At 45.1% G+C, this 27,651-nt stretch overlaps 1 protein-coding gene across 2 annotated transcripts in view; it reads right to left on the bottom strand.

Moving 5' to 3' along the window:
* Positions 1–27,651, bottom strand: part of LOC140189091 (uncharacterized) — an 87,601-nt gene that overhangs the window by 25,109 nt on the left and 34,841 nt on the right. For both annotated transcript variants that reach the window (XM_072245792.1, XM_072245791.1), the window contains exons 4-7: positions 27,448–27,523; positions 23,833–23,958; positions 6,514–6,542; positions 3,955–4,055 (exon numbers count right to left, since the gene is read on the bottom strand). In XM_072245792.1, coding sequence (XP_072101893.1) covers positions 3,955–4,055; positions 6,514–6,542; positions 23,833–23,958; positions 27,448–27,523 — 332 coding nt within the window. The remainder of the gene's footprint in view (positions 1–3,954; positions 4,056–6,513; positions 6,543–23,832; positions 23,959–27,447; positions 27,524–27,651) is intronic.

Below are 27,651 nucleotides of genomic sequence, written 5' to 3'. Positions count from 1 at the left end.
TGTACCTGGGAATACGAATTGACAATAAACTGGACTGGTCAAAGAACACTGAGGCTGTCTACAAGAAGGGTCAGAGCCGTCTCTATTTCCTGAGGAGACTGAGGTCCTTTAACATCTGTCGGACGATGCTGAGGATGTTCTACGAGTCTGTGGTGGCCAGTGCGATCATGTTTGCTGTTGTGTGCTGGGGCAGCAGGCTGAGGGTAGCAGACACCAACAGAATCAACAAACTCATTCGTAAGGCCAGTGATGTTGTGGGGATGGAACTGGACTCTCTGACGGTGGTGTCTGAAAAGAGGATGCTGTCCAAGTTGCATGCCATCTTGGACAATGTCTCCCATCCGCTACATAATGTACTGGGTGGGCACAGGAGTACATTCAGCCAGAGACTCATTCCACCGAGATGCAACACTGAGCGTCATAGAAAGTCATTCCTGCCTGTGGCTATCAAACTTTACAACTCCTCCCTTGGAGGGTCAGACACTCTGAGCCATTAGGCTGGTCCTGAACTTATTTCCATCTGGCATAATAATAATTGACATATTATTATTTAATTATTTATGGTTTTATATTGCTATATTTATACTCTGTTCTTGGTTGGTGCAACTGTAATGAAACCCAATTTCCCTCGGGATCAATAAAGTATGTCTATCTATCTATCTCTATTGTGGACTGAGAGTGGGAAGGGGGCAGGGAGAGGGGAATCATGGTTGGGAAAAGGGGAAGGGAGAGGGGCGGGAGCGGGAAGCACCAGAGAGACATTCTGTAATGATCAATAAACCAGACATCCTCAACGTCTCAATCAGAGAGAAGCAATGGTGTCGATCATGGACTCTCACTCTGGACACCTCAGCCGAAGAGAAGCAATGGAGTCGATCATGGGCCTGTCTCCAGGTTTCCAGGCCTTGGGACCGTACACTTCTCTCCAAACCTCACCGAACTCCCTCAGAGACAGCAAGGCACCAGATCGCTTAATTGGTGTGGGTGGCCCCAAACTCACCATCAAAATGTAGATCACAGTAAAAGAAGTAGTTTTGTGTACTGTCAGCAGGACGTCGCTGTTGGTCTTGTTGTTTGCTGGTGCCATCTTGCAGTACCTCTGCTACATCTTACATCTTGTCTCTGCTATATGTACTAATAGACTGCCCACCGGCATTGCACACTCCCCAATTTTGATGGTTGCTGAGAGCAACCATTCAAGGTAGTGAAAAACCACAAACTTCCTTCCTAATCGATGTTTAGGACTCTGCCAAAGAACATCTGATGTGATGTTCAGAGCTTAGCTGTGCCTGGCCAGATTAAACGCATTCTATAAATTTGCCAATGGAACAACTGTCGTTGGCAGAATTACGCGAGAGACAGATCAGGCTGGTTGAGTGGTGTCACAACAACCCTGCACTCAACATCAGTAAAAATGAGGAATTGATTGTGGACTTCAGGAAGGGGAAGTCGAGGGAACGCACACCAGTCCTCTTCGAGGTGTCAGCAGTGGAAAGGGTGAGCAGTTTCAAGTTCCTGGTGTTAACATCTCTGAGGATATATCCTGGGCCCAACATATCCATGCAGTCAGGAAGAGGGCACATTGTGGCAACACTTCATCAGGAGCTTGAGGAGATTTGGTATGTCAACAAAGACTCTTGCAAATTTCTACAGCTGTACCGTGGAGAGCATTCTGCAATGGAGGCTCCAAAGCACGGGACCGACAAAAGCTGCCGAGAGTTGTAGACAGGGCCAGCTCCATCATGGGCAGAACCTCCTTCACCATCGACGACATCTTCAAGAACGACCCTCACCGTCTGGTACATGCCCTCTTCTTGTTATTACCATTGGGGAGGAGGTACAGGAGCCAGAAGACACACACTCAGTGCTTTTGAATAGTTTCTTCCCCTCCACCATCAGATTTCCAAATGGTCCATGAACCCAGAAACACTACAATGCAAAAGTCTTCAGCACTTTTGTATTTGCCTAAGACTTTTGCACAGTACTGTATTTGTCAATGTGGAGCAGAGAGTGAGTTTGTAAATCTGGTGGGAGCAAAGGATGTTGGGGATGGTGAGGGTGGGGCACCGTGGGAGGGGTGAGGGACAGGGGGCAGAGAAGGAGTGTCGGGGTGAGTACAGACACACCCAGCCCTGAGACACCAGGCAAGGTAATTTGATTCCAAACAATTGGCTCATTGATCATTACAGAAGGTCATTGCAGAATTTTTCACCCAGAGAGTGGTGGATACGTGGAATGCTCTGCCCCAGAAGGCTGTGGAGGCCAAGTCTCTGGATGCTTTCAAGAAAGAGATGGATAGAGCTCTTAAAGATTGTGGAATCAAAGGTTATGGGGATAAGGCAGGAACTGGATACTGATTGTGGATGATCAGCCATGATCACAGTGAATGGCGGTGCTGGCTCAAAGGACCGAATGGCCTACTCCTGCACCTATTATCTGTTGTAATTGATCATTACATATGTCATGAAATTTGTTTTTTTTTGTGGCAGTGGTACAGTGCAATACATAAAATTACTACAGTACTGTGCAAGAGTTTCAGTCGCCCTGGCGATGTACAATATATAGACTGTTGCACAGTTCTGTACCTCACCAGTTTGCTCTCTCTTTGCACTATTTACTTTTTCTATAGTTCTTACTGTAACTGTTATTTGCGTTGCACTGTCCTGCTGCCAAAGAGCAACAGATTTCACTTCAGTGAAGATAAACACAGTTCTGATTCTGATTCTAAAATGGCCGTCTCTCAACATCTGGACAAAGTCGCCATCTTTTATCCCTGCCAGTGTTTTCCATGGCTGCTTATCTCCACTGAGGTGATAGGAAGCCTGTCGCAGCCCTTCAGTGAAATCAAGACAGAACTAAAACCATGCTCCCATCATGCTGCTGCCTTCAGGAGGCAGGCACAGGAGCTCGAGGTCCCACACCTCCAGGTTCAGAACCATCAGGCTCCTGAACCAGCGTGGGTGACCTGACTCAATTCAACACTGAACCAATTCCACAACCTACAGACTCACTTTCACTCACAGCTCATGAGCTCAGTATTATTTATTTATTGATTATTTAGGGTGCTGTTTATTGTATGTGCACAGATTATCTTCCTTTGCACACCGGTTGTTTGTCACTCTTCGTTTGTGTGTGGCCTTTCATTGATTCCACTCCATTTCACTGTTCTACTCTGACTGCCGATAAGACAGACAGGTCACTGTAGTGTAGTAGTTAGCACAACGCTTTACAGCAGGCAACCCAGTTTCAATTCCTGTCAGGAGTTTGTCCACTCTCCCCGTTCCCTGGGTGATCTAGTTCCTTCCCACAGTCCAAAGATGTATCGGTTGGTAGGTTAACTGGTCATTGTAAATTCTCCCATGATTAGGCTAAGGGTAAATCAGGGGATTGCTCATAGCCACAGCTCAAAGGGCCAGAAGGACTGTCCCACACTGCAGCTCAATAAATAAATAAATAAATCTCAAGGTGGTATATGTTAACATACACGCACTTTGATAATAAATTTACCTCAAACTTTGAACTTTATGATTTGAAATGTTCACTGCCTCATATTATTCTCTCTAAGCTGGGGGGGTGCTTTGGGGTTCTAACATTTAACTGTCATTCATTCTTCAGGGCACTCCTCTGTTTTCGTGGATGTTTGCAAAGAAAAAGAATTTCAGGATGTACATTGTATAATTTCTCTGACATTAAATGTACCTGTTGAACAAGGAGGTGAAATGCCTTCAGACATTTTACTAAAAGAGTTACACAAATGCAAGTTCTTGATGTTTTACCAGTTGTAACGAAAGTTCTTTCACAATGGTATTAGAAACGGGGTCAGGGTTCTGGAAGGGATTACACGTCCTGTTTGCAGATCGTATGCAAAGTGGGTTCATGCACCAGAGATTGGACTTGAATGGTCAGGATGGGCTAAAGGGCCTGTTTCTCGGCGCTGATTTCAGGGTCACTGACCTTTTCCTGCTCCGCTGCAACTGTGACTTCTCTACTTCCTTCTTCTTCGCTCCGTTCGCCACTGTGGCCACTGCCTCTCCGGTCAAATTCTCGGCAAGGCTCTGCAAAATGAAAGCAAGAGGTTGAAACACGGAGCCACCTCTGCACTTTGAGCTATTTAAACAAGATGTACCCACAGCAGAAGTTGTTGGGGGGGGGGTGTTTTGCAAAGCACAGAAAGATATTCCAAGAGCCAGGAGTTAATGAGAAAAAAACCAGGCCATTATCCTGCAGAGTCAGTCATAGAACACCACAGAACTCAAACAGGCCTTTTGTCTGTGCAAACTATTATTCTGCCTACTCCCATGAACCCGATCCTGGATCATAAACCTCCACACCCCTCCCATCCATTACCTGTCCGAAATGCTGCAATCGAAGCCACACCCACCACTTCCCCTGGCAGCTCCAGTTCGCTCCATACTCGCACCATCTAGGAGTGAAGAAGTTCCCCCTCAGGTTCCCGTTAAACATTTCACTTTTCACCCGTAACCTATGACCTCTAGTTCCACTCTCACCCAACCTGAGTGGAAAAAGCCTGCTACCCTCCCTATACCCCTCATAATTTTGCATACCTCTATCAACTCTCCCCTCATTCTCCTACGCTCCCAGGAATAAAGTCCGAACCTATTTGACCTTTCCCTACAACTAGATCCTCAAGTTCTGGCAACGCCCTTGTAATTTTCCTCTGTACTCTTTCAATCTTTCCTATAGGTAGGTGATCAGAACTGCACACAGTACTCCAAATTAGGCCTCACTAACATCTTATACAACTTCAACATAACATCCCAACTTCTGTACTCGAACCTGTATTCACGAAGGCCAACGTGGCAAAAGCTCTCTTTTCAACCCTATCTACCCGTGATGCCATTTTCAAGGAATTATGGATCTGTACTCCCAGATCCCCCTGTTCTATGTTCTTACTGTTAAGTTTCAAAATCGCAAGGCATTCAGAGCAAATTTATTATCAAATTACATATATGTCACCATATACAATCCTGTAACCGGTGACGTGAGTCCTGAGGATGGTTGCCTGGTGGAAACCAAGATGAGAAAGCATTGGAGAGGGTCCAGAGGAGGTTCAGGAGAATAATCCCTTAGTCAAGATGGCACTAAACGGCGACTCCTTTGCGTGCATCTTTGGAAACAGCTCCATTTCCATCTTTAATACCTCTATTTTTCCCTTCTGAAGATCCTGACCTGGAGTTACACGCTGACCAGTTCTTTGCGGGAATGGGACCCACTCTCGGGGTGTCACGTCTGGCCGTTAACCGCCATGCTAAGGGCGGGCCTAAGAGTTCAGCTCGCCTTTGGAGGCCTAGGATCTCGGGGCTCTGGAGACGGGCGGATCGAAGGTCGGTGTCCCGGACCGGTGTGTTGTGGGAGCTGGAACATCGTTGGCTGTGTAGCCAGAGACCTGAGATCTTTGGGCATAGAGCTCAGAAGAAGCGATGCAACGGACTTCTAACATCGTAAACCAGCGAGTTGTTTGTTATGTCTCCCCTCTCGCTGTGAAACGGAGACACCTCGTTCTCCCTTATTAGGGAGAGAGAGAGAGAACCTGTGGTAAGTCGAATACCAGGTGAATGTGTAGTCTTTGGAGTACTGCAAGTCTGTGTCTTTGCTGTTGTTTTTGCTGCACGCTCGGTGGTGGGTGACGATGCATTTTTTTGCTGGTGGGGGGGGGCATTGTTGCTTGCTGCCACTTACGTGCGGGAGAGAGAGAAGCTGGGGGGGCAAGGACTTTGGGGTTCAAACATTTAACTGTCATTCATTCTTTGGGGTACTCCTCTGTTTTCGTGGATGGTTGTGAAGAAAAAACATTTCAGGATGTATATTGCATACATTTCTTGACATTAAATGTACCTTTGAAACCTTTGAAATGAAAGGGTTAACATATGAGGAGCATTTGATGGCGCTGTGTCTGTATCTGCCGAAGTTTAGAAGAACGGGGGAGGATCTCATTGAAATCTATCGAATATTGAAAGGGCTAGATAGAGTGGACCTGGCAGAGCAGACTCGGTGGGGCAAATGGCCCAGGTCTGCTCCCATGCCTTATGGTCTTTTGCAGGCAGACCAGCAGTGGCTGGTGTTTGGTTTGTTAGATCTGATTTCGCATCATGGCGGTTAAGCTGAAAACTGTCAGGTACAACCTGAATTCTGCGAGGTGCCAGTAAAACAAAGTCAAGTTATAAATGAAAGTATTTCATTTTTCTTATCTATTCTGCAACTCAGTTAGTTCCACTATTTCTTGCCCGCAACTCTGCCCCATGATTGGAATTCCCACCCTTTTAGGAAAGACTCTGGGGGGAAGCCCGCATGCCTCGGATAGAAGAGAAACTGCTTCTCTGTTTTGAAAGGGAACTGAAAAAATAAATTCATCTTGTATCTATCAGGCCTCCCCTTCACATTTTAGAAACAACTTCATGTCACAATGTATTGGAGGTGCTATTACTTCTCTCGCCGGCACGAGCGAACTTCACTGCTTTTTTGTGGAACTTGTGAGAAAATATCAGTACTTACACAATCAGTCAGAGGACTCTCATCCTTAGCTGAAAGAGAGAAAATACCAATCAGTCAATGGTCCATCCACACTTCCTGAAAAGGAAAATGTTTCTCAGTTAACGGTTGAAATGTTGATTTGGACGACTTAGGAGTGCAGTAGAAGAGGCATCTGGGAATACAACTCCATAATTCCTTGAAAGTGGTGTTGCAGGTAGATAGTGTTGCAAAGAGAGCTTTTGACACATTGACCTTCATAAATCTAAGTATTGAGTACAGGAACACACACAAAAATGCTGGGGGAGCTCAGCAGGCCAGGCAGCATCTACAGAAAAGAGTAAGCTGTCAGCGTTTCAGACCAAGACCCTTCAGCAGGACTGGAGAAGAAAGATGAGAAGTCAGAGGGGATGAAGGAGTACAAGGTAGGAGGTGATGGGTGAAACCAGGAAAGGGAGAGGGCGATGGGCAGGTAAGGAAATAAGGTCAGAAAGGGAAATGTAAATGGTGGAATGGTGAAGGGCTGGTGGGGCAATTACCAGAAGTTAGAGAAGTCAATGTTCATGCCATCAGGTTGGAGGCTACCCAGACGGAATACAAAGTGTTGCACCTCCAACCTGAGTGTGCCCTCATCACGGCTGTAGAGAAGGCCAAGGACTGACAGATTGGAATGGGAATGAGATGTGGAATTAAAATGGGTGGCCACAGGGAGCTCCTGCTTTTTCTGGTGGACAGAGTGTTGGTGTTCAGAGAAGCGGTCTCCCAATCTACGTCAGGTCTCACCAATATACAGGAGGCCACACCGAGAGCACTGGGTACAGTAGATGACCCCTACAGACTCACAAGTGAAGTGTTGCCTCACCTGGAAGGACTGTTTGGGGTCCTGAATGGTGAGGGAGGTGGTGTAGGGGCAGGTGTGGCACTTGTTCTGCTTACAAGGGTAAGTGCCAGGAGGGAGATTATGGGGGAGGGACGAATGGACAAGGGAGTTGTGTAGAACATCGGTTTCTCAAATTTCTGGTAATTGCTTTCCTCTCCTTCACTATTACCCTTTTTCCTCTCTCACCTGCCCATCACCTCCCTCTGGTGCTCCTCCCCTTTCCCTTTTTCCCCATGGCCTTCTGTCCTCTCCTATCAGATTCCCCCTCCTCCAGCCCTGTATCTCTTCTACCAATCGACTCCCCAGTTCTTTATTTCATCTCTCCCCCCCCCACTCCCAGTTTCACCTACCTTTTACTTCTTCCTTCCTTCCTCCCCACCTGCCTTCTTACTCGGATTTGTCATCCTTTTCTCCAGTCCTGATAAAGGGTCTGGGCTGAACAGCCGACAGTTTACTCCTTTCAACAGATGCTGTCTGGCCTGCTGAGTTTCTCCAGCATTTTGTGTGTGTTGCTTGGATTTCCAGCGTCTGCAGATTTTCTCTTGAATGGTATTGAGTACAGGAGACGGGAGGTTATGTTGAAGTTTTTTAAGACATTGGTGAGGCCTAATTTGGTGTACCATGTGCAGTTTTGGTCACCTACCTACAGGAAAGATGTAAATGAGATTGAAAGAGTACAGAGAAAATTGACAAGGTTGTTGCCGGGACTTGGGGAACTGAGGTTGAATAGGTTCGGTCTTTATTCCTTCGAAGGGGAAATTTGATAGAGATATTCAAAATTATGAGGTGTATGTACGGAGTTGAGGAGGAACTGCTTTTCCTAGAGGGTGGTGAATCTGTGGAATTCTCTGCCCAATGAAGCAGCGGAGGCTACCTCAGTAAATATATTTAAGACAAGATTGGGTAGATTTTTACATAGTCGGGCAATTAAGGGTTATAGGGAAAAGGCAGGTAGGTGGAGATGAGTCAGTGGTCAGATCAGCCATGATTTTATTGAATGGTGGAGCAGGCTTGACGGGCCAGATGGCCGACTCCTGCTCCTATTTTCTTAGGTACTTATAGATGGGTAAGTGCAATCAGGCTTTTTCCACGGAGGTTGGGTGGGACTGGAATTAGAGGTCATGGGTTAAGGGTGAAAGGTGAAATGTTTAAGTGAGTGGAAACTTCTTCACTCAGAGGGTCATGAGAGTGTGGAATGAGCTGCCTGCAGAAGTGGTGGATGCGGGTTCAATTTCAATATTTAAGAGAAGTTTGTATAGGTATGATTGCTGGGACTAGGCAGATTGGCACAGTCTAGATGGGCCAAAGGGCCTATTTCTGCACTCTGTGACGATTTGACTCTAAAAGTGTACAGTAAATACACTGTTGTCTAGCAGCGTGAATTATAAAGTTGTTTGTGTAATATTAATTTGACTGCAGCTTCACCAGGCCATACACACACTGTACACTTCACTTTGAACTTAGTTTGGAGAAGACTGTGCTGGATGAATTAGAAGATTTACAATGCTCTGCATAAAATGAAATTCTCCTTATCGGAATTGACCACAATTCCTCTGCCTCTATTTGTGGGACAGCTCTCCTCAGCATCTCAGCTCTACGATCGCCTCCCTTGTACATTTACCAGCATCTGTCAATTACATAAGATCATGGCATAGGAGCAGAATTAGGCCATTCAGTCCATCGAGTCTGCTCCACCATTCCATTATTTTTGCGCGCAATAGCCTCTAGAGCAGGGGTTCCCAACATTTTTTATGCCAGGGACCCCTACGATTAACCAAGGGGTTCATGAAGCCCAGACTGGGAACCGCTGCTCTAGAGTTTACAGAGAACGTTGCAAGAAACAGAAAAAAAAGTCCAGTGAGTGGCAGTTCTGTGGATGAAAACACCTTTTTAATGAGAGAAGTCAGAGGAGAATAGCCAGACTGGTTCAAGCTGTCAGGAAGGCAACAGTAACTCAAATAACCAGACGTTACAACAGTGGTGTGCAGAAGAGGGTCTCTGAACACACAACACGTCGAACCTTGAAGTGGATGGGCTACAGCAGCAGAAAACTACAAACATATACTTAGTGACCACTTTATTAGGCACCTCCTGTAATTAATAAAGTCGCCCCGGTTGTATAATATTGTATTTCAAACTAAAGTGAACAAATACACAATTATCAACATAATATATCTGTCATGTATTTGCCCGACCACTCACTTTTTTTTAAATTGTCAGGAACAATTATTACCCCTCAACCATCAGGCTTTCAAACGAAAGGAGATAAATCCACTTCATTCAGCTTCACTTGTCCCATCACTGAAATATTCCCACAACCTGTACACTTACTTTCAAGGATTATTCATCTCATGTTCTCAATATTTATTGCTTATTTATTTCACAATCAGTTCAATATCACTGGCATGTATACTTTTTATATATTTAAAAAGTTAAGTTAAATACGTTGTGCAAAAAGAGAGGAAAAATTAGTGAGGTGGTGTTCATGGGTTCACTGTCCATTCAGAGATCAGATGTCAGAGGGGAAGAAGCTGTTCCTGAATCGTTGAGTGTGTGTCTTCAGGCTCCTGTCCCTCCTCCCTGATGGTAGCAATGAGAAGAGGGCCTGTCCTGGGTGACGTGAGTCCTTAATGATGGATGCTGCCTTTTTGAGGCATCGCTCCTTGAAGACGTCCTGGGTGCTGGGGAAGCTGGTGCCCATGATGGAGCTGACTGAGTTTACAACTCTCTGCAGCTTATTTCGATCCTGTGCAATGCTACGTAGCCTCCTCCCTCATGAGAGGGGACAAGCTGTTCCTGAGCAGACTTTGCCATTGACATTAAACTGTGTAGTGGTGTGATGGGGTGCAAAAAGTCTTTAAGACAAAGTTGAAAGTAAATTTATTATCAAACTGCATATATGTCACCATCTACAACCCTGAGATTCATTTTCTTGAAGGCATACTCAATAAATCCATAATAGAAAAATAACCATAATAGAATTAATGAAAGAGCGCACCAACTTTGTGTCCAACCACTGTGAAGAAGCCTACAAACTGTGCAATTACAAAAAGAAATAAATAATAATAATAAATAATTAAGCAATAAATATCGAGAACATGAGATGTCTTTTAAAGTGAGTCCATAGATGTAGGAACATGTCAGTGATGGGGCAAATGAAGTTGAGTGAAGTTATTCCCTTTGGTTCAGGAGCCTGATGGTTGAGGGGTAATAACTGCTCCTAAACCTGCTGGTGTGGGACCTGAGGCTCCCGTAACTTCCTCCTGATGGCAGCAGAGAGAAGAGAGTATGTCCTGGGTGGTGCAGGTCACTGATGTTGGATGCTGCTTTCCTGTAACAACGCTCCATGTAGATGTGCCAAGTGGGGAGGGCTTTTCCCATGATGGACGAGTCTGAATCCACTACTTTTTGTAGGATTTTCCACTCAAGGACATTGGTGTTTCCATGCCAGGCCGTGATGCAGCCAGTTAATATACTCTCCACTACACACCTATAGATGTTTCTCAAAGTCTCTTCCACATCTTTACAGTTACCTTCTAAGTGATGCATTTTAAGGTCATTACGGGCAAGGGTATGCTTTTCTTAAAGTGGTACATGTGGCGTATGTCTATCGATCCAAGACTGGTAAGAGGTACAGGAGCCTTGGGTCTCACACCACCAGGGTCAGGAAGAGCTATTAACCTACAACCATCAGGCTCCTGAACTAGAATGGATAACTTCACTCCCCTCAACTCTGAACAGATTCCACAACCTCACTTTCATGGACTCTATAACTCATGTTCTCAGTATTGAAAAAGGACCTAGTGCTTTCCCAGCGTCTATGATGAATAAACTCTTCTCGGACTTCCAGCCGAGTACAGGTATAGATAGTAACTGACATTTCAATGACAAACCCTGCCATCCTCTTCAGGGATGATGTCTGGCCATATATGATGATGTCCAGCGGTATTTATACCCCCGTCGTCCATCCCTCCTGATTGGTCAGTCCTCATCCAATCAGGTTCACACTGTCCCACCTTGTTTATAATCAAATTCTAGTTCTTACTTAGAGTGAGACCTTCATCTTTGTTAAAATTCTTTTCCCTTACTAGACTATTTATTGGTCTTTGTTTGTAGTTTTTCACTGCTTCTATTCTATTTCTTTGTTCTACAGTGAATGCCTGCAAGAAAATGAGTGCCAGGTAGCTGGAATTCAGAGGGGTGAGGGGAGGATCTCATTGAAACCTTTCAAATGTTGAAAGGCCCAGACACAGAGTAGATGTGGTAAGAATGTTTCTCATCGTGGGAGAGTCTAGGACAAGGGCACAGCTTCAGGATAGAAGGGTGTCCTTTTAAAATGGAGATATGGAGAAATTTCTTTAGCCAAAGGGTGGTGAATTTGTGGAGGCCAGGTCGTCTGGTGTATTTAAGGCAGAGATTGATAGATTCTTGATTGGATATGGCATCAAAGGTTATGGGGAGAAGGCCAGGAACTGGGGTTGAGGAGGAGATAGAAAAAAAGATCAGCCATGATTGAATGGCGGAGCAGACTCGATGGGCCAGAGGGCCTAATTCTGCTCCTATGTCTTATGGTCTTATATAGTGACATACACTCAGTGGCCAGTCAGCCGATCATGTGGCAGCAACTCAATGCATAAAAGCATGCAGACATGGTCAAAACATTCATTTTAAAGATTCAAAGTACATTTATTATCAAAGTACGTATGCAGTATACAACCCTGAGATTGGTCTTCCCACAGACAGCCATAAATCAAAGAAACACCATGGGGCTCGTTCAGAGAAAGCATCAAACACTCAACATGCAAAAAAACCAACAAATCACACAAACAGCCAAAAACACCGAATAGAAAACATCACAGTACCATTGAAACAGTTGTTGTTCAGAGCAAACATCAGAATCGGGAAGAAATGTGACGAAAGTGACTCTGACCCTGGAATGATTGGTGGGGCCATGTTTGAGTATCTCAGAAACTGCTGATCTCCTGGAATTGTCATGCAGAGTTTACAGAGAATGGTGTGAAAAACCATTTCAGAAATTTCAGAAATATTTGAGAAATCTTGTAAATATGTTGTTGATTAGTTCAAAGTAAAATTTATTATCAGAGTACATATATGATGCCACACACAAATCTGTGATTCTTTCTCCTGCAGGCAAATCCAGAGAACAGTCAACAGGATCAAAGGACAACATAAATAACGAGCATGTCCTTAAGTGAGTGTAGTTATCCCCTTTTATGATGGTTGAAGGGTGGTAACTCTTCTTGAACCTGTTGGTGCGAGTACTGAGACACCTGTACCTTCTACCTGATGGCAGGAGTGAGAAAAGAGCATTGCCTGGGTGGTGAGGATTTTTGATGGCAACGCTTCATATAGATGTGCTCAATGGCTGGGAGAGTTTTACCCATGATATACTGATTAAACATTCGTTGTTCCTTTAAATAATTAATTACGGGTTATATGTAAAAATAAATGAATTGCATGCGTCATCACGCTACCATGTGTCTCTGCATACATTGCTTAAAAGTGAACATGAAGTTGGACCTCTCGTGTCATCCTTTGAGTTGGTTCAATGTTTTGGAGCTACAAAACATAACATTCCCTCCCCCTTCCTTTCCAACCCTGAAGAAGGGACTCAGCCCGAAATACCGACTGTTTACTCGTTTCCATAGATGCTGCCTGACCTGCTGAGTCCCTCCAGCATTTTGTGTGTTGGCAAGGATTTCCAGCATCTACAGACTTTCCCGTGTTTATGAAATGCTTCCCTTGCCAGCCATGTCCTGGACAAAACTAAACTAAAGAGGGAGAAAGTACAAAATGACTTACTAACATGACGTGGGAAAAGTGCTGGGTCTCGTCTGAACTATTTTCATCTTGAAACATACATGTGGTTTATTTGGTAACTTGCCCTGGCCTGGGTTGTGCAACACTCTGACTGCCGTGCTGCAACACAAATTAAAAATAACACCTCACAGGGCAACTGAGCTGAACCGCTTGAATCAGAGAGTACAGTTTCATTTCCCAGTATGAGCTGAATGGGTCTCAGCCAGGCAGCGATGGAGACAATTGCTGCCTCTCAACCACCAGGCCCTCCAACCAGAGTGGGCAACTTCACTTGGCCCATCATTGAAAAGTTCCCACATTCTCAGGACTTCAAGGACTCTTCATCTCATATTCTTAACATTTATTGCTTATTTATGTATTATTATTATTTCATTCTGTTTGTATTTGCACAGTGTGTTGTCTTGTCCATACTTGCTGAATGGCCCAAGTTGGTGCGGTCTTTCATTGATTCTGTTCTGGCGATTATTCTAGAGATTTATTGAGGATGCCTGCAAGAAAATGAATCTCAGGGTTGTATATGGTGACACATATGTACTTTGATAATAAATTTACTTTCAACTTTATTGCAGCCGACCACAATGTTAGACACATGTTGTGCCGTGCTCGGCATACTTTCCCACACTCCTGCCTGCTTGATAGCAATAGCTGTGAGCGATGTACCAGGCCTAGAGGCTACAGACTATTCAGTGCAGATCATGGTTCAATGGGAGACCTGGTCTTGAGCTGGTGGGTGTTTTTAATCCGTTCCATAAAAGTCGTGCCTCAGTGCCACATATCATGATCGTGGCTGTTTTATCAATGGGAATACAGGACTTTGTCCCCACAAGACCACCCCCACCACCCCCAAGAAGTCCCATCCTTGAGGGAAAGAAATCGAGTCCATATAGATCTGCACAGATCCAAGTTATGCACCTCTATAATATCCTGGTTAGACCACACTGAGAATATTGTGCTCAGTTCTGGTCGCCTCATTATAGGAAGGATGCGAAAGCTTCAGAGGGTGCAGGGGAGATTTACCACTAGGCTGCCCAGAGAAAGGGTGTAAGGAAAGAGTTAACTGTGATTCCTCCTTGGCTGATGCTGAAATAAAATGGAAGTCTGTAACACAAAGCAGTGTTAACTTGGTGTGGGGTTGTTTTGAGAAAGTACAAGACAAGCAGTCTACAACAAGGGTTTGAGAAAGTTAGAGGAGTACAAGTCTACAGACATACCAGTGGAAAATGGTGAAAAATATGTTTCTCGTGGGAAGGTTAGTTCACTGTGCAGGTGCAGGTACCCAAATGCATGGAGATAAGAGCTTTTGGAGGGCATGAAAGGGGCACCTTCCTGGTTCAAGGGGGAGACAGGTTTGTCCTAGACTTGGTCACGGCTGGTGACTCGTGCTAAGATACGGAAACTGTACGTTGAGAGAGACAGAGTATGTTGAGTCAGAGTTAGACTTGGAGAGAGAGAGGAAACAGGCTGCGTGTAAGGTTGTCGGATCTGTGGCCCCCTCCAACACTGAAATCGGTTTGCTTAGTGGATGATCAGTACTATTTTGATTTCTGTACTGCTACTACTGTAGACATGTTTTTCTTTATGTATTGAAATTGTAATAGTTTTAATAAGGTGTTTTGTTTTAACACACGTGCAGTGTCTCCTTTGTGAAACCAGGAAAGAACACAGACAAATTTTAAAACAATTTTCATTACAGAGGGCATGTCTTTTGAAGATGGCTTGAGTGAGCTTGGGCTTCTCTCTTTGGAATGAAGAGGGATGAAAAGTGACTTGATAGAGGTGTGTTTTATATACCCCAAAGTCGAGTTTGTCTTCTACACAAGTGCACGTATGCACAGGTGCTTTGAAAAACTTACTTGTGGCAGCATCACTGTCATATAATGTCAGAGAAGCAGCATTCATAATTATAAATAAATTAACAGAATATTTTGATCTGGGGGGAGTTGATGGTCCTGCCGCCATTCTTTCCTTTCTCGGGTTCATGGCTATCTAGTGAAGAAGAATTTCCGAGTTGTATACTTTGATAATGAATGAACCTTTGAATGTTTGCTTGTCGGGAGTGCTCGAAGGACTGGAAGGGTCTATTCAATGCTGTATCAGTAAATAAATAAACACACAGTCTCATTGGAGAACTGCACTGAAAGAGAAGATCAGCGGAGCAAAGGGCCAAGATCCTCTTTAGAGAACAATACTTATACGGAGAGGTGGTCAAGCTTGGAGCCGCTGGAGGCTGAGGCAACCTGATAGGAGAATGTAAACATGAGAGATTCTGCAGATGCTGGAAATCCACAGCAACACACACAAAATGCGGGAGAAACTCAGCAGGTCAGGCAGCATCTACAGAGGGGAATAAAGAGTCGACGTTTTGGCCCAAGGGCATTCATCAGGACTGGAAAGGAAGGGGGAAGACAACAGAGTAAAGACCTTATAAAATAAGGAGTATATAAAATTACCAGAGGCCTAGGTAGTTAGTCTTTTGATCAGGATGGACATGTCAAATACTAAAGAACACTGTTTTAAGGTGAGAGGGGGAAAGTTTAAAGGAGATTTTGGGGGTAAGTTTGTTTTTGAATACCGAGAGTTGTTGATACCAGGGGAGGTGGTGGATGCAGACACAATAGTGCCATTGAAAAGGGATTTAGGCAGGCGCACAAACCAGTAGAGAATAGAGCAGGGGTTCCCAACCCGCAGTCCACAGACCCCTTGCCTAAAGGTATTGGTCCACAGCGTAAAAAAAAGTTTGGGAACCCCTGGAATAGAGATCTGGATCAGATGTAGACAGGTGGAATGAGGTCAGCACATACACGGAGGGCTGAAGGGCCTGTTCCTGTGCTGTACTGTTCTGTGTTCTATGAATTTTCTAATCCTAAGAACCACATTTAGTGAAACAAGGATTAAATTTGCTTAAGAGGTGAGCTTAGTGGGAATACAGGAACAGAGTACGGTGGATTCTAGTCACCTGGGCATTGGTTCCCTTTTCCGGCACCTTTCTCTATGTACAACACTGATCAAAAATCCTAGACACAAATACTGCATTTGTCAATGTGGAGCAGAGAGTGAGTTTGTAAATCTGGCAGGAGCAAAGATTCTCTTGGGAGTGGTGAGGGTGGAGCACTACTAGAGGGGTGTGGGACAGGTGGCAGAGAAAGAGTGCCAGGGGTGTGGGTGGCACAAATGCACACACACCCAGCCCTGAGACACCAGGCAGGGCCATTGGATTCCGAACAATTGGTTTATTGATCATTACAGAATGTCTCTCTGGTGCTTCCTGCTCCCTCCCCTCTCCCTTCCCCTTTTGCCAACCATGATTCCCCTCTCCCTGCCCCCTTCCCACTCTCAGTCCACAACAGAGACCCATATCAGAATCAGGTTTATCATCACTCACACATCATGAAATTTGTTTTTTTTTGTGGCAGCGGTACAGTGCAATACATAAAATTACTACAGAACTATGCAAAACTCATAGCTATATATATGTACCGAAGACTTTTGCTCAGTACTGTGTGTCCCTGATGGTGGTAAGCTGATACACTGGACGGTTTTGACTACCTATTGTACAATGTGACCTGTCACGCTCTCCACTGCGTGTCTGTAGAATGATCTGCAAAATCCAGCTCTCCTGATTGCGTGGAACATGTTCTGGGACCATGAGAGATTATGTGAGATGTGCACTCCCAGAAGTTTGAAATTGCTCTGAGTTTGCACCACTGTGCCAAAGATATAAAGAGGGGTGTGAGTGGAGTGAGTCCTCCTGCAGTCAATAACCATCTCCTTTTCAACACACACGAAATGCAGGTCAGCCACCATCTATCGAAATGAATAAACAGTCGATGCTTTGGGCCGAGACCCTTCTTCAGGACTAGAAGGGAAGGGGGAGGATGCCAGAATAAAAAGGTGGAGGGGGGAGGGAAAGGAGGATAGCTAGAAGAATCTTTGTCTTATTGACATTGAGGAAAAGGCTACTTACCTGACACCAGGCCTCAAGCTCTTCCACCTCCTCTCTGTAGGCCGTCCCAGATTGAAGGTGAGGGTAGTTCCTCGAACTTGCATTGGGTCGCATAACAGGCCACAGCAGAGACATCAGAGGCCATAAGATCGGAGCAGAATAAGGCCATTGGTCCCATCGAGTCTGCTCCGCCATTTCATCATGGCTGATTTATTATCCCTCTCAAGCCTATTCTTCCCGTAACCTTTGGTACCCTATCAACCTCCGATTTAAATGTACCCAATGACTTCACCTCCACAGCGATCTGCACCTCTTATCATCTTGTACACCTGTATCAAGTCACCTCTCATCCTACTTCACTCCAACGAGAAAAGCCCAAGCTCACTCAACCCATCCTTGTAAGGCACGCTCTCTAATCCAGACAGCATCCTGGTAAATCTCCTCTGCACCCGCTCTGATCCAGGCAGCATCCTGGTAAATCTCCTCTGCACCCTCTCTAATCCAGGCAGCGTCCCGGTGCATTTCCTCTGCACCCTCTCTAATCCAGGCAGCATCCTGGTAAATCTCCTCTGCACCCTCTCTAATCCAGGCAGTCTCCTGGTAAATTTCCTCTACACCCTCTCTAATCCAGGCAGCATCCTGGTGAATCACCTCTGCACCCTCTCTAATCCAGGCAGCATCCTGGTAAATCTCCTCTACACCCTCTCTAATCCAGGCAGCATCCTGGTAAATCGTCTCTGCACCCTCTCTAAAACTTCCACAGACTTCCTATAATGAGACGATCAGAACTGAATATAATATTATTATGGGATGGCATGCAAATCTGTGAAACATTTCAGATAAAACATTCTCACATGGGTGAAATAGCAGGAAATATAACAGAGGACAAGATCTTGCCCCAGAGTCATGTAAGGATATGATCATCTTGCCCTGACTCATCTTCAAGATGTTCCTGAACCGTCCCCCTTCTATGACAGTAAACATTCTCTGGAATTAAGCCCAATGAAGAATATGAAAGTGCTTGGCTGTGTGTTGCTCCCTAAACAGTCTTTCAACAGGTGAACCCTCACAAGGCAACAAGACCCGATGGATTACCCAGTAACTGGTGAACCTCTGAAAACATGTGCCGACCAACTCGTAGATGTATTCAAAAACATTTTCAATCTCTCACTGCTAGTTCCCATCTGCTTCAAAAGGGCAACAGTTATACCAGTGCCCAAGAACAGCAGTGTGAGCTGCCTTAACGACCATCATCCAGTGATGAAATACTTTGAGAGGTTGGTCACGGCTAGAATCAACACCTGTCTCAGGAAGGACCTGGACCCACTGTAATTTGCCTATTGCTGCAAATGGTCTGCAGCATACACAATCTCAATGGCTCTCCACACAGCCTTGGATCACCTGGACAATGCAAATACTTCAGGATGCTGTTTATTGACTACATCTCAGCATTTCACACCAACATTCCTGCAGTCCTGATCAAAAAGCAACAAAACCTGGGCCCTTTGCAACTGGATCCTCAACTTCCTAAACAGAAGTTGTGTAGATTGGAAATAATATCTCCACCTTGCTGACGATCAACATTGGCGCACCTCAGGGGTGTATGTTTAGCCCACTGCTCTGCTCTCTCTATACCCATGACTGGGTGGCTAGGCATAGCTCAAATACCATCTCTAAATTTGCTGATGATTAAACCCATTGTTAGTAGAATCTCAGGTGGTGACAAGAGGACGTACAGGAGTGAGATATGCCAGCTAGTGGAGTGGTGCCGCAGCAATAACCTGGCACTCAACGTCAGGCGAAAGAGCTGATTGCGGACTTCAGGAAGGGTGAGCCAAAGGAACACATACCAATCTTCACAGAGAGATCAGAAGTGGAGAGAGTGAGTAACTTCAAGTTTCTGAGTGTCAATATATCCAAGGACCTAACCTGGTCCCAACATATTGTTGCAGCTATAAAGAAGGCAAGACAGCAGCTATATTTCATTAGGAGTTGAGGAGTTTTGGTTTATCAACTAAAACACTTGAAAACTTCTACAAATGTACCATGGAGAGCATTCTGACTGGCTGCACCACAGTCTGGTATTGTGGAGGAGGGGGGGGTCTATTGCACAAGATCAAGATAAGTTGCAAAAACTTGTAAAGTTAGTCAGCTCTATCATGGGTACTAGCCTCTGTAGTATCCAAGACATCTTCAAGGACTGATGCCCCAGGAAGGCTGCATCCCTTATTAAGGACCCCTGTCACCCAGGACATGCCCTCTTCTCATTGTTACTATCAGGGAGGAGGTACAGGAGCCTGCAGACACACACTCAATGATTCAGGGACAGCTTCATCTCCTCTGACATTTGTTTTCTAAATGGACAGTGAACCCATGAACACCTCCCCACTAGTTTTTATTTCTGGTTTTTTGCACATCTTATTTTAACTTAATTATTTAATAGACACATATTTACTCAATGTAACTCAGGTTTTTCTCTATATTTATTTATCATGTATTTCATTGTACTGCTGCCATTCTCACGTACGGATGCGAGACGTGGACCCTCACCAAGACTATGCGAAATTCTCTAGATGGTTGCTATACACGAATGCTCCGGATGGCTCTTGACGTGAGTTGGCAACAGCACATGATGAACGTTGAGCTCTATAACAACCTACCGATGCTCTCCACTAAAATCGAGGTGAGAAGACTGCAACTAGCGGGGCACTGTCTACGTCACCCCAAGCTACCTGCCAGCCTAGTCATCATATGGGAGCCCAAGCACGGGAGGATGAACCCTGGGCGCCCTCCCAAGACTATGGTCAACACGCTCCTAGAAGACTGCGGCATGGCTGATGTAGATGAACTGAACACTCTGATGAGGGAGAGGGAGAAGTGGAGAGTCCGTCATCGTGCCCGACGCCGGCCCCCTAGGCTTGAGTCGACATAGTAGTAGTAGTAGCTGCCGTAAAGTTAACAACTTTCATGACAGAGGCATTAAATCTGATTCTGATTCTGGAAAGAATACACACTTTGAGGTTACTGCCGAAAGAACCTTGTGGTGCTACAGAGTGCCAACTGGTAAACCTTTTGTAGTTCATGGTTCTAGTGTTAGTTCAGCCCAACTAAGCTACACCACTTGTCCTGTATCTTTCCTATGTAAAATACTGTGCAAAAGTCTTAGGCACATATACTGTGTACAGCTGGGGTGCCTGAAGCTTTTGCAAGGTACTATATTTGTCAATGTGGAGCAGAGAGCGGATTTGTAAATCTGGCGGGAGCAAAGGGTGTTGGGAATGGTGAGGGTGGGGTGCCGTGGGAGGGGTGAGGGACAGTGGGGCAGAGAAGGAATGCCAGGGGTGGGAGGTGGTGTGGGTGCAGACACACTTGCCCTGAGATACCAGGCAAGGTCATTTGATTCCAAACAATTGGTTTATTGATCACTATAGAATATCTCTCTGGTGCTCCACTGTAAAGTGCAATACATAACATTACTACAGTACTGTGCAAAGATCTTATGCACCCTAGCTATGTATATGCGCCTAAGACTTTTGCCCAGTACTACCCCCTTCAAAATGCCCTGCCCCTTCACTGTGGTCGAAATAATGTGCATCCATGACACCTCACAGCTTCCTCTGGTGTGTAGTGGAGAGTCTACTGATTGGCTGTGTCACAGCTTGCTATGGAAACACAAACACCCTTGAATGGAAAATCCTACAAAGAGCAGTGGATACGGCCCAGTCCATCATGGGTAAATCCCTCCCCACCATTGAGCACATCTACATGGAGCACTGTCACAGGAAAGCAGCATCCATCATCAGGGACTCCAGCGGCCAGGACATGCTCTCTTCTCACTGTTGGCTTCAGGAAGAAGGTACAGGAGCCTCAGGTCCCACACCACCAGGTTCAGGAACAGTTATTACCCCTCAACCATCAGGCTCCTGAACCAGTGAGGATAACCTCAACTCTGAACTGATTCCATCGGGAAGGAGGTACAGGAGCTTCAGGTCCCACACCACCAGGTTCAGGAACAGTTGTTACCCCTCGACCATCAGGCTCCTGAACCAGTGAGGATAACCTCAACTCTGAACTGATTCCATCAGGAAGGAGGTACAGGAGCCTCAGGACTCTCACCACCAGGCTCAGAACAGTTATTACCCCTCATCCATCAGGCTCCTGAACCAGAGAGGATAATTTCACTCTCCCCATCACTGAAACTTTCCCACCACCAATGGCCTCACTTTCATGGACTCCTTGTCTCATGTTCTCGATATCTATTGCTGATTTATTTATTATTATTTCTCCTATGTTATTTTGAATTTGCACAGTGTGTTGTCTTTTGCACACTGGTTGTCTGCTCTGTTGGTGCAGTCTTTCATTGTTTCTATTATGGTTCTTGGATTTACTGAGTACACAGGCAAGAAAGGGTTGTATATAGTTGATAATAACTTTGTACTGATACAGAGTCATCTCTCAAATGTCTGCAGCATCCTCGGAGGTCCTCTAACAAGATGAACCTTTGATGTTTGAAGGACAACTTGGCTTTGGAGCAGAGAATCATTGCTTTAGATCTGCTGTTCTCATGCCAAAGTCGGAAAGTTTAGCATGCAAGTTGGCGGTAATGGAAATAGAAGAACTAGTCTAGTGTCTAAACCACAGCAGTGTCTGAGGCATTACTCGCAGCTATTAATAATCTTGTGAACATTAAGATGTGGATAGTGTCAATGGAAGGAAGGGGAATCGACTTCGCCTATTCTCATCGAGTTGTTGCAACGTTAGCCTGCAGTTCCTCCCAGATCTAGAAATCATAGCTTCAGCTGACACTATATCTTCAGGTTCTGTACACGCAGCGGGAATGTTATTAGGTACACCTGTACACCAGCTTGTTAATGCAAACATCTGATCAGCCAATTACATGGCAGCAACCAAAATGCAGTGAAGCATGCAGGCACGATCAAGAGGTTCAGTCGTTGCTCAGGCCAAACATCAGAATGCGGAAGAAATGTGATCTGGGTGACTTTTACTCTGGAATGATTGTTGGTGCCAGACCGGAGTTTGGGTATCTCAGAAACTGCTGATCGTCTGGGATTTTCACACACAACGGTCTCTGGAGTTTACAGAGAAGGGTGTGAAAAACAAAAAAAACATCCAGTGAGCAGCAGCTCTGTGGGTGAGATTCACTCGTTCTTTTATTTGCATGTTGGGTGTTTGATGTTTTCTTTGAACAGGTTCTCTGGTGTTTCTTGTTTCGTGGCTGTCTGTGGGAAGACTAATCTCAGGGTTGTATACTGCATACATACTTTGATAATAAATGTATTTTGAATCTTTGAGAACGCACATTGTTAATGAGAGAGGTCAGAGGAGAATGGCCAGACTGGTTCAAGCTGACAGGAAGACGACAGTAACTCAAATAACCACACGTTACAACAGCAGTGTGCAGGAGAGCATCTCTGAATGCACAACACATCAAACCTTGAAGTGGATGGGCTACGGCAGCAGAAAACCAGGAACGTACACTCAGCGGCCATTTTATTAGGTATATGGGGTGCCTCATAAAGTGGTCAGAATGTAGGTAAAATTGCAATGGGGTGGAGCTTAGGAGACAAAGGCGCCTAATGGCAACTCCTCTGCTTGCATCTTTGGAAACATTTCTATTTCTATCTTTAATATCTCTATTTTTCCCTTTCAGGGTTCTTTTGAAGACCCTGACCTGGAGTTACGTGCTGACTTCGGCTCTCTGCGGGAATGGGACCCGCTTTCAGAGTCTCACAACTGGCCATTATTCAATATGCCAAGGACGCGGCCTAGAAGATTAGCTTGCTTTTGGAGTTTCGGGATTTCGTGGCCCTGGAGGCAGGTGGACTCGAGGTCGGTGTCTCCGCAGGGAATCAGTGTGTCGTGGGAGATGAAAGATCGAAAGCAGGTTGCTGGCTGTGTGTCCAGAGACCTGAGTTCTTTGGGCACAGAGCTCAGAAAAAGCGACACAACAGACTTTTAATACCATAAATCAGCGAGCTGTTTGTTATGTCCTCCCTCTTGCTGTGAAATGGAGACACCTCTTTTTCCCTTATGTCGAATAAGGGAAACGAGTGAGTTTTCTTTGAACAGGTTCTCTGGTGTTTCTTGTTTCATGGCTGTCTGTGGGAAGACTACTGTGGGAAAACTCCAGAGTGAACGAGTGGTCTTTGGGATACTGCAAAGTCTGTGTCTTTGCTGCAAGTTTGACTGCTTGGTGGGGGGGGGCGCTGATGCTTTTTTTTGCTGGTGGGGGGAGGGGAGGTCGTGGCTTTGCTGCTGCTTATACATGGGAGGGGGGAGCTGGGGGCAGATTTGGGGTTCTAACATTTAACTGTCACTCATTCTTTGGGGCATTCCTCTGTTTTTGTGGATCGTTGCAAAGAAAAAACATTTCAGGATGCATATTGTATACATTTCTCTGACATTAAATGTACCTTTGAACCCTTTGGTTGAATCACCCCACCCTATACTTGCTCCAGCTGTAGATTAGCAGTGGACAACCTCTGGCCCAAGATAAACAAATACCCTTTGTTCCAGGTAAAGAATAAGTCTTGGCACTCAACAGAAAGAGGAGAACATGAAGTAAATGTGAAGTCTCTGAAAATCAAAAACAAAAATATCTCATATGGTAACGTTTTACCTTTGGGTCTTGTTTATAAGAAGGAAAAAGGGTATCTACCTGCATATGAATGCTGTTGACTGGCTCTCAGTTCAATATACAAGGTGCACACATATGGATAAGAGATGAGGACCCTGCTTCCTTGTTTAAACCGCAGTTCTGACAACCTTTCCCACTTGTTTTTATCTTGCGGTTCAAGCAGTCAAGGAGAATACAGTCCCTCTCATTCCATGGGTCAACAGTGGATATTATTCACAGGAAGTATGGATTGATAGCCACTTGGTCCACCAAGATACCCATCCAAGCTTGTCCCATTTGCCCACATTTGGCCCCTAATCTTTTCTGACCCTATACTGTCCATCATCATCATTATGTGCCATTTCGAATGATCTGGGCGACTATGATTGTTCTTGGCAAATGTTTATACAGAAGTGGTTTTCCATTGCATTCTACTGCACAATGTCTTCACAAGACAGGTGACCCCGGCCATTATCAACACTCTTCAGGGACTGTCTGCCTGCCATCAGTGGTCACATAACCAGGACTTGTGATCTGCACCGGCTGCTTATAAGACCACCTGCTACACCTTGCCCAAGGGTGACCTGCAGGCTAGAGGAGGGAAGGAGCACCTTACACCTCCTTTGGTAGAGACCCTGCCACCTATGTACCCGTCTAAGTCTCTTTTAGTATTGTAATAGTACTTGCCTCAATTATTTCCATTGGCAGCTCATTCCACTTACATAGATTTTCTACTTATGATCCTTTCCAAATGCCTTTTAAATATTATAAATGTAAAGTACTTGTGGCGCGTGGCCAAGTGGTTAAGGCATCGGTCTAGTGATCTGAAGGTCGCTAGTTCAAGCCTCAGCTGAGGCAGCGTGTTGTGTCCTTCAGTAAGGCACTTAACCACACATTGCTCTGTGACGACACCGGTGGCAAGCTGTATTGGCCCTAATGTCTTTCCCTTGGACAACATCAGTGTCGTGGAGAGGGGAGACTTGCAGCATGCCCAACAGCCAGTTTTCCATACAACCTTGCCCAGGCCTGCGCCCTGAAAGCCTTCCAAGGTGCAAATTCATGGTCTCACGAGACTAATGGATGCCTACTACTACTGTGCAAAAGTCTTACACACTTTATATTTATGTTTGAAGTGTTTACTTTTGTTTTCTGCATTAGTGTGTCAAGAGAAAAGAGCAAATTTTAGACTTCCAAACATTCATTTTCCAAAATATTAAATGTTACAGAGTCTTTTTTTGTATTTTGTTAAAGGAAGTAATTTATTTGGTAATATTTGAGTTTTCAAATAAAAACTTGATGACTTTGTAGGTAGATTTAGCCCAGTGCCTGATTAAAGAAAGATAATGATCAGTGGCATAATGAGTTGAATGAACTAAACTAATTCACTGAAACAGAAACAGGTGTAGAAGTAATCAGTCTGGGTGAAGGACAACCAAACTAAACGGTGAGGATATGGCGGATGTGACAGTTTAACCTACAAATCAACAATTCTTACACGATGGCAAGAGGGAGCACAGCAGCAAGACACAAGGTAGTCATCCTGCATCAGCAAGGTCTCTCCCAGGCAGAAATTTTGCAGGAGACACGGGTTTCAAGATGAGCAGTCCAAGCTCCTCCGAAGAAGCATGCAGAAACAGGCAAGTTTCAGAACCAGAAACACGAAGGTCAGCCACGGAAACTGAATGCAGCAGTCGAGAGATACATCAAACTGACGTTCCTTCTATAGCAGACGTCCAGCACTGCTATCAGCTCACTCACGGAAACCACTGGGACCCTAGTACACCCCTCTACAGTGGTGCTGCCAAAAATCCATTCCTCCGAAGTGGAAGCAAAGCCAAGAGACTCACCCATGCACAAAAACTCAAGGATTGGGGTGCTGAACAAAGGTAGAAGTGCTCTGGACTGACGAGTCAAAGATTTGTGTGCAGAAGAGCTGGATAGATGAGGGTCTGCAGCCAAAAGTGAAGCACAGTGGAGGTTCACTGCAGATTTGAGGTACCTCTGCCAATAAAGTTGGTGATCTGGTCAGAATTAAAGGAAACAAGCAGATTCTCATCCATCACGCAATACCACCAGGCAGGTGTCTGATTGGTCCCAATTTCATTCTGCAGCAGGAAAATCACCCCAAGCACACGGCCAAGTTCATAAAGAACTACCTTTGGTGAAGGAGTTCTGCAGCAAATGGTTTGGCCTCCACAGATCCCGGATCTCAACGTCATGGAGGCTGTCTGGGTTTACCTGCAGAAACAGAAGCAAGGGAGACAGCCAAAGTTGCAGAAGAACTGTGGCAAGTTCTCCGAGGCGTTTTGAACAACCAGCCGATTTTCTTATAAAACTGCACGACAGTGTACCTGAGAGAATTGATGCATAGGCGAAGGGGTGGTTACACCAAATATTGATTTGATTTCGTTTTTTTACGGCTCTTTATAATAATATTTAGAAATTTTAAATTGTTTTTGAAAGCATCTTTGCTTTACAGATTTTTTTTTACATGTGCTTAACACTTTTGCACAGTACTATATCTGCATCAACCACTTCCCCTGGCAGCCCAAGCCATATATGGACTGTCTTCTGTGTAAAAAGTAACTCCTCAATGGTCGTAGCGATAAAACCCTCAAGTTCCTAAGAAAAACCTCCCCTCTCACCTTCAACCTGTGCCCTCTGGTTCTTGATTCCCTGATGCTGGGGAAAAGACTGAGTGCCTCCACCCTATCTGTGCCTCAAATAACCAAAATAAAACTTAAATTTGCAGAACAGCTTTCCTACTCATGATATTCTGAAATGCTTCCCAACCATTCAGAGCACCTGAAACAACAGGGTGGCTTGCAAACCCGTGTCAATGGGCATCAGGGTCCAGCATGGACCAAATGGGCTAAAGGGCCTGTTTCTCTGCTGCAGTTTCATTTGACTCTATTTAAGAGGCAATCATGGTGCTGTGGGGCAGGCATCTCATATAGGCCAGGTATGAACAACATTTTCCCCCGTCCTAGTGCCTTCTCACCCCTTCTCTTCTCCCGCTCCCAAGCCCTGCTGATCATCTTCCTCTAGTTCCCCTTCCCCTTCCTTTTATTCCACGCTCCACTCTCCTCTCCTATCAGATTCCTCCTCCTCCTCCAGCCCTTTACCTCTCCCACCTACCTCCTCCCAGTTTCTTACAGTATGCCCACTCACCCTTCTTTCCCCCTCACCTGCCGGCTTGTGCACCTTCCCTGCCCCCCCACCTCTGGTTCTGGCTTCTGCACCCGTTCCTTTCCAGCCCCCATAAAGGCCTTGGCCCGAAATGTCCACCATTTGTTCCTCTCCATAGATGCACCTTGACCTGTGGAGCTATCCAGCATCTTGTGTGTGTCTGTGTTGCTTTGGAACTTCCTGTGACAACAGATACAATTGACTTCATCCATTCAGATGAAGGGACTCCAACCAAAGTGTTGACTGCCCACTTCCCTCCACAGGTATTGCCAGATATCCCGCAATGTAAAATCCAACATTACTGCAGCGGAACTGGAAAGCACAACTTTGCTAATTTGCTAGTGTATTATACGTTTACCATCACTTTCTGTAAAACATCAGCTGTGGCTCGAACAATATTCCTTAAGTGGATAGCAGCGTTCTCAGAGAATTCACCCCAGTCCTTCCAGAACAGGCTAAAAAGGATACACGGGAAGATGGTGAAATGCACTGTGGTAAATGGTTGCAGATTGTCTAGATTTCCAAGCACTGCACGAATAGATTCCTGCAACAAAGCAACATTAGAATAAATTCAAAGTAAATTTATTATCAAAGCATATACAAAGTGTTAATATTATTTTATGCACTGTATTTGATAAAGTACTGCACAAAAAGACTTCGGCACATATGTAG

Source organism: Mobula birostris, chromosome 28 (assembly GCF_030028105.1).
Source record: "Mobula birostris isolate sMobBir1 chromosome 28, sMobBir1.hap1, whole genome shotgun sequence".
Lineage (NCBI taxonomy): Eukaryota > Metazoa > Chordata > Chondrichthyes > Myliobatiformes > Myliobatidae > Mobula > Mobula birostris.
Note: the sequence above shows the minus strand (reverse complement) of the source record. Positions and strands in the feature narration are given on the sequence as shown.